Genomic DNA, 20731 nt, shown 5'->3' with positions numbered 1-20731 from the left:
GTGGTGGCCTGAGCACTCTGCCAGAGAAAACAGGCTCCCGAGCTCCATTTTCAGCTGCGATGGCCTCCTGCAATCCTCTGCCAGTGAAAATGGAGCTCGGGAGGGCCGGCCCACGGCCCTCCCGAGCTCTGTTTTCACTGGCAGAGGCACCACAGGCCAGTCCTTCGCTGTTTCCAGGGTGGCACCATGGGCCAGATCTAACCACCCCGCAGGTCGAATCCGGGCCCCAGGCCTTGAGTTTGACACCCCTACTGTAAAGTATTAAAAATGCAATTCAGTCAATATAAATTTCCTATGAGAAGGAGAAGCATGACAACTCTTTGACAGAAACTGATCTAAGCTATAATCCTATTGCAACAGTTTGGGGAATCTCACCCCCTCCCCCAATTCATAGCTGTGCCGGGGTGAAATCAACTTACCTTAGCTACTGGTTCGCAAATGTGAGCCTACTTCCGTGCATGCACAGGACCTTCCTCGCATGCGCAGAGCATCAAAAACAGGGCGTGATGACATCCGGGCAGAGCCTAACACTGCCACCCCTACTGATTCTCCCGAACCAGGTAGAAGTGGCTGAATTGCACCACTGCAGCTGTGGCATTAAGAAAGCCTAAGATCTACCTGAGATTACAGAGGGGTGTGTGCATATGATGAAGGTAATAGATCTTGGAGAATGAGGGGAAAAGATGCTGCCTGGAGAACCATCAGACAAAAGCAACAGGAACCACCACCACCCAAAGTCCTCCCCAATCACTTTTAACGGTCAGAGAAAAAAACTTAGGAAGCAGACACCATAATGGATCAAGTAAGTGACGGGAAGTTTATACTTGGCAGATTTGCCAGATTCAGTTTATGTCATCTTACAATTATTATTATTCTGTTTTATTTCCATGTACACTGAGTGCATCTGTACCGGAGACAGATTCCTTGTGTGTCGAATCACACTTGGCCAAGTCCAGTTCAGTTCGATTCAATTCAGTAGGATTAATTCATCTAATTGTGTTTCCTGTCTGGTTTACCTGGGAGCCCTAACATCCATCCTGCAAATTTCCTAAAGTTTCTTTCTCTGACTGTTAAAGACCCTGGGAACGCCTGCCGCTTTGGCTAACGCAGGTAGTCTTCAACTTACGGCCACAACTCAGCTCCATATTTATGATGCCAAGTGAGACATTCCTTAAGTGGGTTTTGCCCTGTTTTTCAATTTTTCTCGCCAACATTTGTTAAGCAAACCATTGCAGTTCTTGAATCAGTAACACCGTTGTTGAGTGTATCTGATATTCCCCACTGACTTTACTTGTCGGAAGGTTGCAAAAGGGGATCCCGGACACTGCAACTGTCATAAATGTGAGTCAGTTCTCAAGCATCCAACTATAAATCCCGTGACCGTGCAGGTGCTGCCATAAGTGTGAAAAATGGTCAGAAGTCAGTTTTTCCAGTGCTTTGAACAGTCACAAAATGGGCTGTTGTAAGTTGAGGACTACCTGTACTTTCCTAGGGAGCATGGCTTCCAGAGGTGGTTTGCTCCCCATTTTGCCCGAATCAGGCAAACCGGTATTAGCGGCAGTGGGAGACTCCGCCCACCTGCCCGGACATTTCTGTGTATGCGCAGTAGCACCGCGCGAGAGAGAGAGAGACAGCGAACCGGTAGTAAGCAATTTGGAAACCCACCACTGATGGCTTCCCCTCATCCCCCAAGGCCGTAAGATATATACCCTTACAGAAATGCTTGGCAGTGCTACACAAAAGCTAATGAGTCTCCTTTTCTGTTGCCAATGAGTTACAGAGAGATTTACACCTTGCCTTACAGCTTTCTCTGCACATTTCCGAGTCTGTGAGCCATATACCGATTACAAAGGCCGTTCCCACTTTGGATTCCATTGTCCCCGACTGTCGGACAATAAATCGTACATCTTTTGCTGTCACCACAACAACACCGTCTTTAAATACTGCTGTAATGAAACAGAGTTTCAGACTGTTATGCAGATGAACTTAACCGGCAGCGCGGATGGATACATGCATAAGTAAGTAAATACCATCCACTGAAGTTACTTCTTTTTTTTTCTGTAATCAAATTTTGATTTTTCCCCCCCCCCGTATTCAAAGTTTTACTGAGTCATAAAAGCAGATAGCAGAAATGTGTTTAACTGCGTGTGCAGCTAAAAATAAAAGAAGTAAATAACGCTGGAGAACGAGGAGAAGAGGGAATTGCCATTTTTCTGCAGACCAGGAGTGTTATACTTGGCTAATTGCTATTTTAAACCTGTGCAGGCTTTGCATATTAATTACGTCTAATCATTTGCGCTTAAACAGCGAGGTGCACTTGATTGTACAATCTCTGGAGCGGAGCCTCTAGGTAAATTTTCTTTTTATACTTTCCTTTTAAATCCTGTGGGCTTTATTTTTATTGCTTCCCTCCTTCCTTATATTCCCTTTTATTTTTGGAAATCCCTTTTAAAAACTCTGATTGAAAGCCGATGAAGAAAGCAATTGAATTTCACAGCAGGTTTGTATATGAAGCAGTTTTCACCACAGCCAAAACTCCGAATTTGCTTCTTAGCGCCTATAGTAGAAACAGCAAAAGTAGAGTCTAGTTAGAATAGAGTAGAGTAGAGTAGAGTAGAGTAGAGTAGAGTAGAATAGAATAGAATAGAATAGAATAGAATAGAATAGAATAGAATAGAATAGAATAGAATAGAATAACAGAGTTGGAAGGGACCTTGGAGGTCTTCTAGTCCAACCCCCTGCTTAGGCAGGAAACCCTACACCACTTCAGACAAATGGTTGCCCAATCTCTTCTTAAAAACTACCAGTGTTGGAGCATTTACAACTTCTGGAGGCAAGTTGTTCCACTGATTAATTGTTTTCACTGTCAGGAAATTTCTCCTAGTTCTGAGTTGCTTCTCTCCTTGATATTTTTTGGAGTATAAGATGCACCTTTTTCCCTCAAAAGAGAGGGTGAAAATCTGGGTGTGTCTTATACACTGAATACAGCATTTTTGGCCTCCTGAAACCCCACCCCTTTTGAAAAAAGGGATGTGCATAGGCTTTGGGAGGCTTGCTAAATTTTCCTGGAGGCTGGAGCAGGCAAAAACGATAAAAAAACAGGCCATTTTTGCTCAGTTTTGCCCCCAGCAGCACTCTATAAGCCTCCTAAAGGCTATGCATGCCCTTTATTTTCACAAAAAACTGGCCCATTTTAGCGAAAAATGGGCCATTTTTGCTCATTTCTCCCCCCCCAGCCCCCAGGAACACTCTATAAGCCTCCTAAAGGCTATGCATGCCCTTTTTTTACAAAAAGCAGGTCCATTTCCATGAAAAATGGGTCATTTTTGGGAGGTCTGCAGCGTGCAAAAACTTATTTTTAATTTGCCTCTTCAAAATTGTTAGATATTAACATATATCGCCGCAAGTCTCCACTCAGGTCTGCCGCTAGGGCGGGAACCAGGTATCATTCTGATTGGTCGAGAGGCGTACCCGATCCCTATAAAAGGGGAACCCTCAGACCACAGAGCAAGCTGGATCACTACCACTACTCATAAAGAGCTGTTAAGTCACTACGTGTCCGGAGTCTGTTCTCTCGTTCCCCCAATCTAACATTGGCGACGAAGGTGGGATTGAGAGCCTGATAGGACGAATCCACCTCCAGAATCCCAGGATTCGATCCAGCCCAGGAATTCGGCGGAAATTCCGGCAGCCATCTCACACTATCGCAGCGCGGGAAATTCAACGCAGAGAAGATGGCGATGCACACTCCTCCTGCTCCATTTGACCCAATGAGCGACCATTGGGAGTCCTACATGATCCGGTTCGAGTGTTTTCTCGAAGCAAACTAATACACGGGAATACCAGACTCCCGTAAGAAGAACATTTTCCTCAGCTACTGTGGGCGAGAAGTTTTCGAGACGGCCAGAGACCTCTCTGAGCCAACACCGATACAAGCGGTATCATGGGCGGCGCTACAACAGACTTTGCAAACACATTACGCGCCAAAACCTTCCCGCCATGTTTGCCGACAAGAGTTCAACACGAGGAACCAGAAGGCGGGAGAATCAATCAACCAATATGTTGCAGCACTACGGAAAGCAGCGACTCACTGCGAGTTCAGGGATCTGGACGAGCAAATCCTGGCAAGACTCGTTTGTGGGTTAAAGGACATTTCTCTACAAAAACGGCTGTTGGCAAATCCCAATTTAACCCTACAAATAGCACTAAATGAAGCAAGGGCGTCCGAGTCAGCAGAGAGATCTTCCGAGACTATACAACGCGGTTTCAGCGCGATCCAATCCGGATCCAGACACGCCAGAGTTCACTATGAGGACACCGATCCAGATTTCGAGGATCCCGAAGTAGAGGACAGTCACCTGATGAGGAGCAGTCACATGAGACCTGGGGGTAAACCCGGATTCCGCTTGCCACCCTGCGCAAGCTGCGGAGGGAACCACCCCCGGTCTACCTGTCGGTTCAGGAACGTTGTTTGCTCGCACTGCGACAAACTTGGGCACATCGCAAGTGTGCCGAAGCGAAGTCCCTGCCTCACCACGGCAGCCTCCCATGTACCGCCAACAGAAGCCCAACCCAGGGGCTTGGCGAAAGCAAAAAGGGCGCCCAGAGAGAAACCCAAGAGAGTTCACCCAGAGAGATTATTCACAAAGAGCTGAAGGGGGATATTCCCAGAGAGATTACACACAAAGAGCTGAGCGAGCGTATTACCAGAACGCTGAGCGAGAGTATTCCCAGGATACCGATGCTGAGATAGAGTTGACCCAGAGAGAGCAATTGTGAACCTATCTCACCACGATAGGTCAGGTCCGCACCAAGCGGCCCAAAAAGCTGAAAGTCACAGTCCTCCTGGAGGACTCTCCTTGCGAGCTGGAAGTTGACACAGGATCGTCCCTGACGATCATTTCATGGTCCGCCATGAAAAAAGGCTATCCCTAGCCTCAAAAAGAGCCAACTACGCACACCAGACATCCTGCTACGAGACTACCAGGGAAACAGGGTTCCCATCGTGGGCCAAGGTACGTTCCGGATACAGTTCAAGGACATCGTAGCCCAGCTGCCAGTAACCGTCGCCAGCGCACCATTACAGAACCTTCTAGGATTGGATTGGTTTGGAAGTCACCGGAATCAACGCCGTGGAGAACAGCAGCGCTGAACAGATTTTTAAGGAGTTCGAGGATGTGTTCAGCCCCGGTCTTGGTAAGTATGTGGGTAAACCTATCTCATTCAATCTAGACCCAAACGTGGCGCCAATCCGACTTAAACCAAGAAGAGTGCCTTTTGCGCTCCGCCCCAAAATAGACAAAGAAATCGACAAACTAGTAGAGCAAGGAATCCTTGAACCGGTGGATCACGCGTGCTGGGAAACCCCAGTCGTGACCCCAGTTAAACCAGACGGGTCAGTCCGCATCTGCGTGGACTATAAATGCACAATTAATGTCGCGCTACAACAAAGCGCATATCCTGTGCCAGTAGTCCAACACTTATTGCACTCGTTGGGACCAGGAAAGATATTTGCAAAATTAGACATGGCACAAGCGTATCAGCAGCTGCCTGTGGATAGCGCCACGGCGGAGGCCCAAACTATAGTGACGCACAGAGGCGCATTCAAATGTAACCGGTTACAATTTGGTGTGAGTATTGCCCCCGGTCTGTTCCAGAGCGTCATGGAACGGTTATTGCAAGGGATGCCAGGAGTCATTCCATATTTTGACGACATTTTGGTGTCCGCTGCAAACGAGGAGCAACTGTTAAAAAGAGTCAGAACTGTTTTGGCCAGAATCAGAGAGAAGGGTCTCCGCCTCAAAAAAGAGAAATGCCAAATTAACGTGCCTAGCGTAGAATTCCTGGGATATAGAATCGATGGTCTGGGCATACACCCTACATCGAAGAAAATTAAGGCGATCCAGGACGCCCCCACACCACGAAATCAGACCGAGTTGCAAGCCTTCCTCGGACTACTTAACTTCTACAGCGTTTTTCTGAGACAGAAAGCGACCGTTGCTGAACCACTACATCGACTCCTCACCAAGAACGCGACATGGAGATGGGGACGTTCCGAGGCAGACGCTTTTGCCGCAGTCAAGCGCCTGCTCACCACCGACTCGCTACTAGTACAATACAGCCAGACGCTACCACTGGTATTGACCTGTGATGCATCACCATTCGGCGTCGGAGCAGTTCTCAGCCACCGCATGCCAAACGGGAACGAAACACCCCTCCCTTGGTGCGTCTTATATTCCTGTGTGTCTTATACTCCAAAAAATACGGTAGTTTCCACCCGTTGCTTCTTGTCCTGCCCTCAGTTGCTTTGGAGAATATCTTGATAATTCATAGTTGGATAATGGGAACTTCCCCATCAGTGTCTTATTAGCAGAGCCATATACATGGAGTTTCAATTGTGTCTATATGGATGCCATCTTGACTTTTTTGACCCCCTTCCCCGGAGACACTTATTGGATGCTTCCATTTCCTCTTTCAAACAAGGGTCATTTCTTTTATTTGCCCTGATAATTGGATTGTTTTGGGTTGAATTGCTGTTTAGGATCAAATATGGCAATGTGATATTGGTTTATCTGGACAACAGACAATATATTTTATATAAGAATTTTTTAATTTTTGAATAAACACAGACAAACAAAACACAAAAAACACCACAAAACCACCTTCCATTACAAATTGTAGAAAGTGTGTCAGTTGGTTACAAAACCTTTTGTGCCTCCCTTCCACAGTCATCGCCTACAATTCATATCAAGTTATATATTTTAAATCAAATATATTTATATATATTACTGTCATCATATCTCAACCTCATTTGACTATAATTGTTTTTAAATCCTTTTATATGAAATATTCCAAAATTTAAAGAAAAACCACATAATGGCATTCCATTAACTGTTTCCATTGTCATCCGGTAACATTACATCGTTATGACATGTTCTAAATAAAAAATTGATTATATTTAATAACAAAGTTTCTAGACATCCTTTCTTAATCACTGTTTACAATTTATATCCAATTTTCTTTTATCAAACCAGTACATATATATATATACATTATTTTTAACTAAATTTGACTTAATTTTTTATTACACGCTTTCATACATAACAGAATTTCTAAACTTCCTTTCGTAGTCACCATTTGCAATTTAAATCAAATTTCCTCTTATCAAACCAATGCATATGTATACATTGTTATCATTATCAATTTTTTGGCGGGGCAGTATCTTTTATAACAATAAGATTTCCTGAAAGTTTTTGAGAAAAGATTGGACAATTATGTGTCCAGGGCGATATAGGGTCTCCTCCCTTGGGCGGGGTTAGACTAAAGACCTGCAGTTCCCTCCCAGCCCTATGATTCCACAGTATGTTGCAAAAAATCAGAATCTGCTGGAACCTTTTCTTTTTTTACTCTCAGATAATTGTATTAGATTTTGCAAAGAATACACATAAAAACACACTAACAAGAGAAAAGATGAAAAAATAAAAAGAGAATAGGGATAGAAGCACAAAAAGATATTTAAAAAGAGAAAGATATAAATATAAACAAAGAATGAGCATGCAGGCAGCACATGAAAAAAACTTTTCCCATGGAACCAGTCCCTGACGGGCAAAAGGTTGAAGGCCACTGTTTTAGAAGGTCCAGTTGTCCACATGACCACATATGGCTCCAACTTGCCTCTTAACTGCAAGAGAAGCTCTTTCTCTTAGGTTCTCCCCTTATGCCAGGGGTGTTAAAGTCGATTTCATTGAGGGCTGCAGCAGGGTTGTTTTTGATCTTGGGGGACCGGGGTGGGTGTGGCCAGCTTGACTTAACTCGTCTCAGGGATGCTTATGGTGTGTTCTGCCAGCGAAAATGGGCTCCCAATCTCCGTTTTCGGCTTTCACAGCCTCCTGCAACCCTCTACCAGTGAAAATGAGCTCGGAAGGGCAGCCCTCCCAAGCTCCCTTTTCACTGGCAAAGGGCTGCAGGAAGCCATCCCAGCTGAAAATGGAGATTGGGAACCCGTTCTCGCTAGCAGAGGCACTGCGGGCCAGTCTTTTGCTGTTTCCATGGCGGACCAGATCTAAGCAATCCGCGGGCCGGATCTGGCCCATGGGCCTTGAGTTTGACACCCCTGCCTTACGCCATTGGGGACGTGCAAAAGAACTTTTCTGAGTCTCACCCCATCTGTGAAAGGGATAATTTTTTGTTAGCTCCTTCTCACTTCTCAGGTTGGCTTGACTTTTCGCTGAATCTTCCATTTTTAATTAATCTTGGGATTTTACCATGTTATTCCTGGGGGATGCTTTCAGTATTGGTGTTTATATTTTTATAGATTTTATAGTAACCTGCCTTTGTAGAAAAATGGTGTAAAACCACGACATATGGCAATAAGTCATGGGTTTTGTTGGCTGGTGGGGAAATTCTGGGAGTTGAAGTCCACCCACCTTAAAGTTGCCCAGGTTGAGAAACCCTGGTTTAAATCTTTCCTCCTCTTTGAGGAATCGTTGCTAAGTTCTCACCAGACGTCAAACGGTAGGAAACTGTTTGAAAACAGTAGGGAAAGAATTGCTTTGAAAGCCTATTTGCAGACCTCTGTAAGAAAATGATTGAAATTGAGATGCAATTCTCAAGGATATAGTTCCTCCTATTATTATTTTGGGTGCAAATTGGGGTTGACTTTAGTGACTTACTTCCATTACGCATGCTGTCTGTGGAGTGAGCGCAGATACCTTCCTTAAATGAACAAATAAGAGCAGGTGAAATGACTGCCTTTTGAAGTAATGAAAAATGTCAAAAATGTACTCTTGGTCTGTACATTTCAAGTATTAATGCTACAATAAATCATCATTAAAAAACGATGAGCAAGTCACCAAGCGGTGAATTGTAGTCCTTGAGTAAAACTGATCTTTTTTTTGCTGCTGAATTGTAGAAGATTTATATGCAACTCCATGACCATTTCTTCTAATGTTTCTCCTAACGCAGTGGGTGTATTTTCCATCCCCCTTTACTTAAAATCATGCATTTTATTGAATTGAATTGCAACCCTCTTTGGGTTTATTTAAAATTAATAGCAATAAATGGTATGAACAAATAGATCTTTATGTATCATAAATCTTTATTTATTTTGGGGCCCAGTTATTCACATTTTAATCTCTTCTTTTGTATGAAATGTATTAGTGTCTAAAATGCACATTTTAGGTTCTTTTTTTATCTTCCTACATTTGGGCTGTAGCAAATGAGAAAGTTTCTGTTAAAGCACAGGTTGAAGAATTTATACCCACTTTTTTTCTCATTTTCACAGGACATAAACTCATCCTGTTTTCATTTATCACCTTCCATCTTTTTGTAATACTTGTTTCACTTCATTGATGCTAATTGATTGGAATAACTGTGGGGGCATCCTTAGAGCATATTTGAAAAAGTCTAGTTATAGCCATGGCCATAAGACTGAAGACTGTTTTTGGAATATGCTTCAAAGAACTTCAAAGAAGGCAGGGCTTCTTTCTCAGACTTGCAGCCACTATCTCTCACATTTTGAGGGTAGAAGTTGAAACAATTTATGTCCAGGATGCGAGGGGTCTGTAGATATTTTTACAGCCCTCTTTTTGACTCGTGCAGTATACAAGTCCTCGATGGAAAGAAGGTTGGTAGCCATTGTTTTTTCTGCAGTTCTAATTATCCTCTGAAGTCTGTGTCTGTCTTGTTGGGTTGCAGAACTAAACCAGATAGTTAGAGAGGTGCATATGACAGACTCAATAATTCCTCTGTAATTAAAGACAAAGACTCTGTCGCTTCCCTTTTTAGTCGAAGTGCTGATAATGTTGGAATACACAGACTTAAACTTTGGAACAACAGATGAAATCTCATCTGTGATCCTTCAGCCATGACAGTATCTCTTTGATCTGGGTCAGAATTCTTTTGTATATATTCTCCAAAAAATATTTTTTGCAAAATCACTATCGTCTCATCAAGCTTTCTAAAAAGATATTCAGCTAGAAGCTGCATGTTCTCCCATCTTCTCTTCTTAGGTGTCAACCACTGTTCAGCCATTTTAATTCATGAAATATAATTGGAGAACAAAGAGGATATTTTTTTTCTTCTATATTTCAATCCAAAGTTATATAAAAAAAATTCAATGGAAGTAGAAATAAACTCCAAATGTTTTGCAAATTCAAAAAGTACAGAAATCCAGTGGGGAAAAAAAAGACTCTTCACCTCCCCACCCCAATGCCAGCTATGCTTTTATATTGGAAAAGGAGAAGTTATCCAGAACAACATATATCAAAAAGAAGCAAAAAGAAAAAGCAATTAGAGTCCAGCAAGGAGATGAAATAAATCAGCATTCAGCCACTAGTCAAACGTTTGAAGCCAGAAGCAAAATAAACAATACATTCAAAAGTGCAAGTTAAAATTCAACATGCTTAAGATAACAAAACTGCTGCCAGGAAATGTTATATGGCTCACTTCATTTGGGGTCACTTTTATTTATTTATTTATTTATTTTTTATTTAGTTTATCAAACGTATACAAAGATAACAGGTATAAGTATAAACATTGACATGAACAAAGGAAATTAGTACAAATAAATGGGGACTGTAGGACAGGGATGGTAGGCACGCTGGTGTGCTTAGGCATGCCCCCTTTACGGACCTCTTAGGAATGGGGTGAGGTCCCCAGTAGACAGTTTAAGGTTGAAACTGTGGGGGTTTGAGGATGTAACAATGGAGTCAGGTAGAGCATTCCAGGCGTTGACCACTCTGTTGCTGAAGTCGTATTTTCTGCAATTGAGTTTGGAGCGGTTTACCTTGAGTTTGTATCTATTGTTTGCGCAAGTATTATTGAGGTTGAAGCTGAAGTAGTTGTTGACATGGAGGAAGCCTGGTGGCATAAGGGATTCTGTTGTGAGCAGAGGAGTGGAGTTCTCTTCTTGTGAAATACCTCTAGACCCGCTCAATTGTATTAATGTCCGATGTACAGTGTGAATTCCAGGCAGACGAGCTGTATTCGAGAATTGGTCTGGCAAAGGTTTTGTAAGCCTCAATTAGCAGTACAATGTTAATTTGGGTACTTTCTAGTACCCAGGTTTATCATTGTAGCAAAAATAAGACTTCTGAATTGATTTACTGCTATCCGTTCCACCATCTTCTATGCCTCCTGCTAGAATTATGTAGGAAAAGTTAAAACCCACACCTTAGATTATCCATGCAATTTTTTTGACAAAAAACGGGCCCGTTTTTGCAAAAAAAATGGTAGGTCTGCAGAGTGCAAAAACTTTTTTTTTCCTTTTGGAAAGCTCTTTAACTGGTTGATGAGAATTACATTGATCAAGTGCTGTGCCAGCAGAAACAAAGTCAGAGGTGCTGCAGATTGTCAGCGATTTCCTTCTCCAGCACATGGATAAATACACCTGGAAATCTCTACCTACCTACCTACTCTCTCCCTCCCTCCCTATTGTATTGCTCTCTCTCTCCCTCTATCTATCTACCTACCTACTCTCTCTCTCTCTCCCTACCTACCTACTGTATTTCTCTCTCTCTCTCTCTCCCTCTACCTACCTACCTACCTACTCTCTCTCTCTCTCCTGTATTTCTCTTTCTCTCCCTCTATCTACCTACTTTTTTTTAAATTTGCCTCTTCAAAACCTTGGTGCGTCTTATAACTCCGGTGTGTCTTATATTCTGAAAAATACTGTACATTCATCCTGTTTTTTTCTCTCTGTGTGTCTGTGTGTGGAGAGAAAGAGAAATTGATTTTAAAAACCAGAAGCCAATAAAATGCGATGTAGCTTCCCCCAAGCTCCTTTCATCAGTATCAGGCGCAGGTTTTTTGTTTTCTTCAGTTACTTTGGGAAGCTTGGACGAGTGGTGCGGTGGCCTAGAGGTGCAGCTCTCGCCTCGATCAATCAAAAGGGTTCGATCCTAGGTAGAGGCAGATATTGGGCACAATGAGAATGTATCTGCTGAATATAACTCCACGTTGGTGACAGAAAGGGCATCCGGCCAGTAAACACTCAGCTCCACTCCGTAAAGAATTATGGGGTTATTAAAAGAAGATGATGGCTTGGAGAAGTTTGGAGATCAAAAAAAAAAACCCACACAAGAACTAGCCCAAACCAGTACGAACCGGCTGTATACCACCTCTGGCTAGGTCTATCTGGATCAAAATTCTTCAAGAAAGCCACACTGTGTGGAAAATAGGTGATGATTTTTTTTCTATTCTGGCCGTTGGGTATCCCCACTATTGCCTCTTCTCTGCTCTCCGCCTCTGTGGGCATCAGCAAAGCCAGGAATAGTCGTTTCATGGTTGAACTGAAACCAGAGAGCAGTTTCAGGTTGGACCTGAAGTTCACCTGATTGAGTCTGTTTCCAACTCATTGACACCCACCCACCCACCCCCAGCTGAGATTGATTGTGTAGCTTGCTTGCATTAAGCTATTGCTTGATCGTGAAGGAGCTAATGATAGGGTGGGACGAATCCTCCCAATTCTTGCTTGCTTGTTTTGATGCTATAAGTAGAGTTAAATGGTGTGAAAGTACACCAGAGGGAAAAGTGATTTGGACCTGAAGTAATTTGCTTTATTACAACAAACATTTTATATATAAAGCAAGAGCTAGTTAACCTCTGAAGACCTAAGAAGGCTTGTATACTTGGGTAACTGGTGGAATTCCTTGATTCATGATGAAGTTGCCAGCATTTAAGATATTTTAAGCCATTCTCCTACCCTGTTTCCCCAAAAATAAGACCTCCCTGGATGATAAGCCCAATTGGGCTTTTGAGCGCATGTACTAAAATAAGTCCTCCTCTGAAAATAAGAGTATAATATTGCAACATAGCAGCAGCCCTGAGGTGACCACGCTTGCCACCTCCTACAGCTCAAAAATAATAAGGCCTCCTTGAAAATAAGGCCAAGTGCTTATTTCGGGGGTCAAAAGAAAATAAGACCCTGTCTTATTTTGGGCGATACACGGTACTTGCAAAAATCTATCAAATAGCTGGTGTTACAATTGCTCCCAGGAAGGATGTTAAGATCTTTCTCCTTATGCAGTTCTTAAATAAGGTTTTAATTATATGATATTAAGGAAAATTTAATAATACTGAATCATCATAACACAAAGGTGTTCAATGATTATGAATGTTTTATTATTAATTAAAAACTCTGATGTATTGTTATAATCTATTCAGTATGGGTAGTTCCTCAACTTACGATAACAATTGAGCCCAAAATTTCTGTTGTTAAGTGAGACATTTGTTCAGTGAGTTTTGCCCCATTTTATGATCTTTCTTGCCATAGTTGTTAAGTGAATCTCCACAGTAGTCAAATTAGAAACACAGGTATTAAGAGAATCTATGTTTGTCCGTGGAATATCTCCAGATATTCCACCGAGCGATTCCAGAACATTTCCTTGTAAACCTGGGTTAAAAGCAGCTGAAATCCAGCAGGTAGCCAAAATGACCTGTTTAAGGTAGAGTTTAAGGTAAAAAAAGAAAATTGGTTGCAACAGAAATAAAAAAGACACAGGGCTTCACAATCACATGGGTACAGCTGTCATCTTGACTCTTTTGTACCCCTTTCTCAGGATACACTACAGAGGTGGGTTGCTACCGGTTTGCACCAGTTCACAAATGGTTTGGGTGAACGGGTAGTGGAATATTGGCCTGGGTCACAGAACCGGCAGCGACCCAGGCTGGCCACGCCTCCAAACCGGTTCCCCAGTTGCTGCAACTGCGCATGCGTGCAGACCGCAAAGCTCACAGAACCAGCAGCAACCCACCCCTGATGTGATGACCTTGGCATAAAATAAAGGCAGACAGCAAGGAGCTTGACTAGAGCTTGTCTTTATTCAGTGGCAGCCATCTGTAAAACTGACTTCTGCCCTAGATGACATCATTAAAAAGCTTAACTGTTTCCTAGCCTTCTTAAAGAACTAAGCACAGCAATTGCACTTAAAATATAACATAAAACTTACACATCATTACACCTGATACACTCCTGTGTTTTATAGCAAAAGATTTGATAGATAGATAGATAGATAGATAGATAGATAGATAGATAGATAGATAGATAGATAGATAGATAGATAGATAGATGATAGATAGATAGATGATAGATAGATGATAGATAGATAGATAGATAGATAGATAGATAGATAGATAGATAGATAGATAGATAGATAGATGATAGATGGATGGATGGATGGATGGATGGATGGATGGATGGATGATAGATAGATAGATAGATAGATAGATAGATAGATAGATAGATGATAGATAGATAGATGATAGATAGATAGATAGATAGATAGATAGATAGATAGATAGATAGATAGATAGATAGATAGATAGATAGATAGGGAGGGAGGGAGGGAGGGGAATGGTGCTTTATCAGTATAATACTGATAAAACAAGATATTGACCACACAAATGGCTTAGTTCAAGAGATTAAATTTAAAGGCAGACATTATAAGAGTTAATAGCATCCAAAATGCAGACATTTTGTCTTGTTATCAAATCCTTTTTTTAAAAAATAAATAAAAATGTGTTATATTTAAATTCAGATAAAATACATTTTCATTTTTGCATTTAAACTTACCCAAGCAGATGTTGTTTTTGAGGAACAGATGGAGAGCCCACATAATGGTCTCATTGAAGAAATTGCTATTTTAAAATTGAGTGTTCACTTTTCAGTACATAATTTTTAATGAACCAAAGAAAGCACTTTATGGACAAGTGGCATGCAGAGATAATTCAGTTCTGACAAGTGACTTCTAACACGCCAGGAGTGAATACAGGTAGCCTTTACAACGCCAGTTGGGATCAGAACTTCCATGTCTAAGTGAGGTGGTCATTAAGCAAGTTGTGCCTCATTTTTACAACCGTTCTGCCATGCTCATCAAGTGACTCTGGCTTCTTCCATTGACTTTATTCGGTGATAGCCAACGGAGAAGGTTGCAAATGAGACCCAGACACTGCATCTGTTGTAAATACACGCTATTGCCAGGCACCAAAATTTTCATCATACGACTGCAGGGACACTGATGATCATAAGCCCATGGATGGACAAATTTGTATGTCTTTTCCCCCCCTCTGCTGTCATAACTTTGAACGGCTGTTAAATGAATGGTCATAAGTCAAGGGTTACCTGTATTCCCTTGTGTATTTCAGAGTCAGACCGTAGCTTGTAAGCGAAAACAGGTAATTTCATGAACAACTCCCAACTTTCCTTGTGGTTTATTTGCCCTCTTTCCATCACCTGAAATGCTCAAACACATGCATTTCATCATTTTCCCCAGTCTTTTTCTGCCCACCAAGTAAAAATCCAAAGAGATTCTTTGTGTATATGACCCATGGTCATTACCATAGTTTTCGGAGTATAAGATGTGCCTTTTTCCCTCAAATAGAGGCTGAAAATCTGGGTGCGTCTTATACACTGAATACAGCATTTTTTGCCTCCCGAAACCCTGCCCCTTTCACCAAAATGGCCATGCATAGCTTTTAGGAGGCTTCCAGAGAGCTCCTGGCGGATGGAGAGGGCAGAAATGAGCAATTTCCCCGCCCCCCCCCCCCCAGCCCCCAGGAGCACTCTATAAGCTGCCTAAAGGCTATGCATGCCTTTTTTTAAAAAAACAGGGCCGTTTTTGAGAAAAATGAGCCGTTTGGGGGAGTTCTGCAGAGTGCAAAAACTTTTTTAAAAAAATTTGCCTCTTCAAAACCTTGGTGCGTCTTATATTCTGAAAAATACGGTATTTTGATTCAGTCGTTCTGCAGTATTTATTTTTCCAAAATGTAAAACTGGGATGAGGTGAAGAGCATTTCTCCAGGCTGTTCCACTAAAGATAAGCCTCCAGAGGAAGCATCTCCAGCAATTTAATTTTTGTAAGAAGAGTATATGGACAAGAAAACGAATGTGACACTGATGGACAAGTTGCCCTGATTCTATAAAATTGGATATTGAGAACAACTCATCAAACAAATCAGATGAAGAAAAATAACCAGATCCATAGTCCACAAGATATTGGGGATTATGGTTGAGCAGCAGCTGGAGGTCCACCATATTGTACTGAAGGATCTCAGGGACTCAGCTGCGAATTAGCAGGAAGGAAGAAGCATTCTTTATTACCTCACGAGACATTTTACTTTCCAGGGTTGAAGTAAATAAATATTGGGAAGCCCTGCAAAATGCAGCTCCCTTTTTCTCTGTTTTCTCTTGGAAAAGTCTATTCTGCCTACACCTGTCCACATTTCTCTGGTGCATGAATGGTTTTAGAAAGAAAACAGATAAGTGTCAGGTATCTTCATAGATTTCACTGTCGCATCTCTGAACTGTTTGCAAGCCAGCATACAACACATACAAACAATCCTCCTGTCTCATTTTGGGGGGGAGGGAGGGGAACCCCATAGTTGCTTTTCTAAAAGAGCTAAAATAATTGTTTCATCATTTGCAAGCACTGTTTTTACGACTTTTGTTCTCTTCATTTTTTTCCACGAGAAGCATCTTTGTTTCTATAGTTTTGCAAATATTTGTGCCCGGTGATAAATCTTCAGAGCAGCAAATGTTTACCAGGATTGTGTGACACATAAACTGCACTGCTTTGGCTTGTGCTAAATTTTGGTGCAAAGTATCACATAATCTGCAGTCGGATTCACAGCCTAAGACTGGTGGAAACTTAACAATTCGTGTCCTGACCAAAGATCTAAGAATTATTAAGGTAGCGCCGAAGAATATAGGCCGTTCCAAGCAGAGTGGTATTTTCTAAATTAGTGTGCTGATTTATTGATAAATTCAATATTTCCAGATATTGAGGAAGTCCTTTAAGTGGGTCTAGGACAGGGTGTCAAACTCGATTTCCTTGAGGGCCACATCATGGTTGTGTTTGACCTTGGGGGGGGGGCAGGGTGGGTGTGGCCAGCTCAATATCACTCGTGTCGGGGGCACCTGTGGAGACCAGAGGTCTCTCCCAGTGAAAACGGGCTCCCGAGCTCTGTTTTCATTGCCAGAGGCATTGTGGGCCAGTCCTTCACTGTTTCCAAAGCGGCCCTGTGGGCCAGATCTAAGCACCCCACGGGCTGGATCCTGGCCCCCGGGCCTTGAGTTTGACACCTCTGCCCTAGGACAACTCACCACAGTCAACTTGCTGTGGCCAACCTGCTACAGCCAACTCACTATGGGACATCTTGCTGTAGTAGAGGAGTTACACTAATATTGAAGAAATGGTGGAATGGAATCATTTGAAAAGGATAAAAAAGAGGAACAAAATGAAATGCGAAGGACAAAAATTAAAATATTTTTTAATTGTTTCAAATAATGAAGTTGAATTGCCCTGTGGCCAATTATGCTGCAGTGACTTGGCCATGGTGAGTTGTCCTGTAGTAAGTTGGCTATGGTGATATTCTGAGCCAGGTTTCTTTACCAACCATGAAGCGGAGTCTTGGTCCTGGCAAAAAACCCTTTTATTCACACGACTGTGAATTCCTTTCATTCACAGTCCGCAAGGCTTAGCAAACCGTCTTTCAGAGGGTTGTTTATCAAATACGAACCTTATCTCCATTGGTGAGCTGCCAAACAACTAGTTCCAAACATAGGACAAGGCAAAGGGTCTTGGCACAGAGTCTCTTATAGTCGCAAACAAAACTTTCCACCCCTGAAATGACTGAAGGAACTAATTGTTTCCTGCAAAAGCCCCCTTTCGGCTGGCTCCTCTTTTGTTTCCTTAAGGGAGGGGCCAATCACCTCCAAGGTGTGGCTTTACTCCTAAGTCAACCCTGCTTTCTTAGTTGTTCTTGCCTTCTGGCAGCTCTGCGCATGTGCACACTGGGAACAGGCTCCAGCTGTTCTTCTGCCTCGCTGCTGTCTAACTCCCTCTCTGCCTCCGACACCTCATCTGAGCTTTCCTCAGCCCCCAGGACTGGCCCATGTTCCTCCCCAACCTCCTCACTGTCCAACTCTGCTGCCAGGTCCGCTGGCTGCCGGTGGGCCACAACAGGTGAATTGGCGCACCAGTTGTCCCATTCCACCTTTAAGTATCTCTCCAAGAGCTCCAGTCATGATCACCATAACAAAGGATTTATTTTTTCATAAGTGCTCAACTTCAACCCGCAAGCCCCAGTATTTCATAATTTTTCCCAATTGTTTTTCCTCAATCCTAGCGTCTCCTGGGATAGCAAAATCAATGAACTTTCTTCTTTTTAATAACCGTTATAGCTGGCATGTTATGAACAAGAAGCCTGTCTGTTTGGATCTTTAAGTCCCATAAGATCTTAACTCAGTTTCCCAAACCTCCTCCATTTGATGGTCCCAGTAATTTTTACTACATTCAGATCCAAAACTTCTAGCATAGTTTCTGTTGAATAATTCTGGCAACTCCCTCGTGATGTGGCTCATAGTTTATGAAATTTTGCTGCAACCACTGATCAAATATATTGTTTCATTCTTTTTTTTACTAAAAATATGATATTTGCGGTTGTTTGTTATATGTTGTTGTTATGGTTTGCCGTGCAGTCAGCCAGATGTTTACACTGGATTTTATCCACCAAGAAGTCCTTCTGAAGGAAATGTGTTAGGCAGATGTTATTTGATGGTGTTAAACCAGTGGTGAAATTCAGGTTTTTTTACTACCGGTTCTATGGCCATGACTTGGTAGGCGTGGCAGGGGAAGAATATTGCAATGTCTCCATTCCCACCTCACTCCAGGGAAAGGATACTGCAAAATCCCCATTCCCACCTCTCTCCTGGGGGAAGGATATTGCAAAATCTAGATTCCCACCCCACTCCAGGGAAAGGATACTGCAAAATCCCCATTCCTACCCCACTCCTGGGGGAAAGATATTGCAAAATCTCGATTCCCACCCCACTCCAGGGGAAGGATACTGCAAAATCTCCATTCCCATCCTACTCCAGGGAAAGGATACTGCAAAATCCCCATTCCCACCCCACTCCTGGGGCCAGCCAGAGGTGGTATTTACCAGTTCTCTGAACTACTCAAAATGTCTGCTACAGGTTCTTTAGAACCTGTCAAAACCTGCTGAATTTCACCCCTGTGTTAAAGATATCACAGAATTTAAGCTGTTCGAAGAAAAGCAGCCTTTTGCAATTGACCGTTGCTTATTTTCTCAATGCCGATGATGTTTAAGTAGTGCTCCAGATGTTTTGGGATTGCATTCAAGGCGTCCATTGGTATTGGTACTATCTTTGCTTTCTTTTGCAAATATAGTACTAAGTAATAATGGATGCAAATCTCAATTGTGATGGAGACGATGATTTACAAAAAAAAATTAGAGAAAATAGCTACCAGTTCTTTTGCTGAAGTTAGTCTTCATGTGAATTGAGTTCTTCCCAAGAACTTACGATGCTGTAATGTGTAAGTGTAGTATAAGTGCAGATTCAAGCAGTGCTTTCACACTGCTTCAAACTTTTAGTTGCTTTGGAGAATAGATTGGCACACACACACACTCTTCTTCTTTGTGTGTCAACCTATTCCCCAAAGTATCTGAAGGCAGGATAAGAAGTAATGGATGGAAATTAATCAAGGAGAGATCCAACCTAGAACTAAGGAGAAATGTCCTGATAGTGAGAACAATTAACCCAGTGGAATAGTTTTCCTTTCTGAAGTCCTGATGCTCCATCACTGGAGATTTTTAAAAATGAGATTGGACAGCCATTTGTCTGAGATAGTGTAGGGTCTCCTGCCTGAGGAAGGGGTTGGACTAGAAGACCTCCAAGGTCCCTTACAACTCTGTTATTTTTTTTTCCTGCTCTTTTGGAATTGACAGCTGGAAATTTTGTCAATGCACAAGTGTTATCCAAGGTTTTTTGTATGCGCTGATAGTGATTGGTTTGTCACCATGACTGGTTTATGCCATAACCTTTCAATTTCAGTTTTTAGATCTTGGCACTTTGTCATTTTCTCTCATTCTTTGTCTTCTACCCTGTTTCCCTGAAAATAAGATCTATCCGATAATAAGCCCAATTGGGGTTTTGAGTGCATGCACTAAAATAAGCCCTCCCCCAAAAATAAGCCCTCCCTGAAAATATTGCAACACAGCAGCAGCCATGAGGTAATCACGCTCACCACCTCCTACACATCAAAAATAATAAGACCTCCCCAAAAATAAGGCCAAGCACTTATTTCTGGGGTCAAAAGAAAATAAGACCCTGTCTTATTTTGGGGCAAACATGCCTACTATTTCCTGGTATCTAATCGTTTTATTTATTTGTGTTTGTCATGCACACCTAATTTTCCTGTCTCCTATTTTCCCCACAACAACATACTCAGAGTTGGATTGGGCTGAGAGAGAGTGACTGGCCCAAAGTCATCCAGCCAGCTTTCATGCCTAAAGGAGCACTAGAACTCACCATCTCCTGGTCACTAATCCAACATCTTAAACACTATACCAAAATGGCATGGAAGCAGGGTTTATATTTTGAAGGGGTTGGATGCTCTGGCTACATCTCTTCCTTCTGCAGTAGACAAAGATTCCTATTTCACTAGATCTAAGTAGCCAGCCCAAAGTCAAGATGAACCACTTGGATCCCAACTGAATGCAGAAATACCATATTTCCCGGAGTATAAGACGCACCGGAGTATAAGACGCACCAAGATTTTGAATAGGCAATTTTTTAAAAAAAAAGGTTTTGCACTCTGCAGACCTTCCAAAAACAGCCCTTTTTTGCTAAACCGGGCCCCGTTTTTGTCAATAAAGGGCATGCATAGCCTTTAGGAGGTTTATAAAGTGCTCCTGGGGTCTGGGAGGG

General features: G+C 42.3%; 1 protein-coding gene across 3 annotated transcripts in view; it reads left to right on the top strand.

Moving 5' to 3' along the window:
• The window catches only part of SHISAL1 (shisa like 1), a 104408-nt gene that overhangs the window by 46043 nt on the left and 37634 nt on the right, over positions 1–20731 (top strand). For all 3 annotated transcript variants that reach the window (XR_014175731.1, XM_081957499.1, XM_081957498.1), the window contains exon 3: positions 1805–2018. Coding sequence is in view for 2 of the 3 variants with exons in the window: in XM_081957499.1 (XP_081813625.1) it covers positions 1805–2018 (214 nt within the window). In the remaining variant the exon portion in view is untranslated. The remainder of the gene's footprint in view (positions 1–1804; positions 2019–20731) is intronic.

This window comes from Natrix helvetica (assembly GCF_964273705.1).
Source record: "Natrix helvetica genome assembly, chromosome: 6".
NCBI classification, from domain to species: domain Eukaryota; kingdom Metazoa; phylum Chordata; class Lepidosauria; order Squamata; family Natricidae; genus Natrix; species Natrix helvetica.
This window is presented reverse-complemented; position numbering and strand designations above follow the sequence as displayed.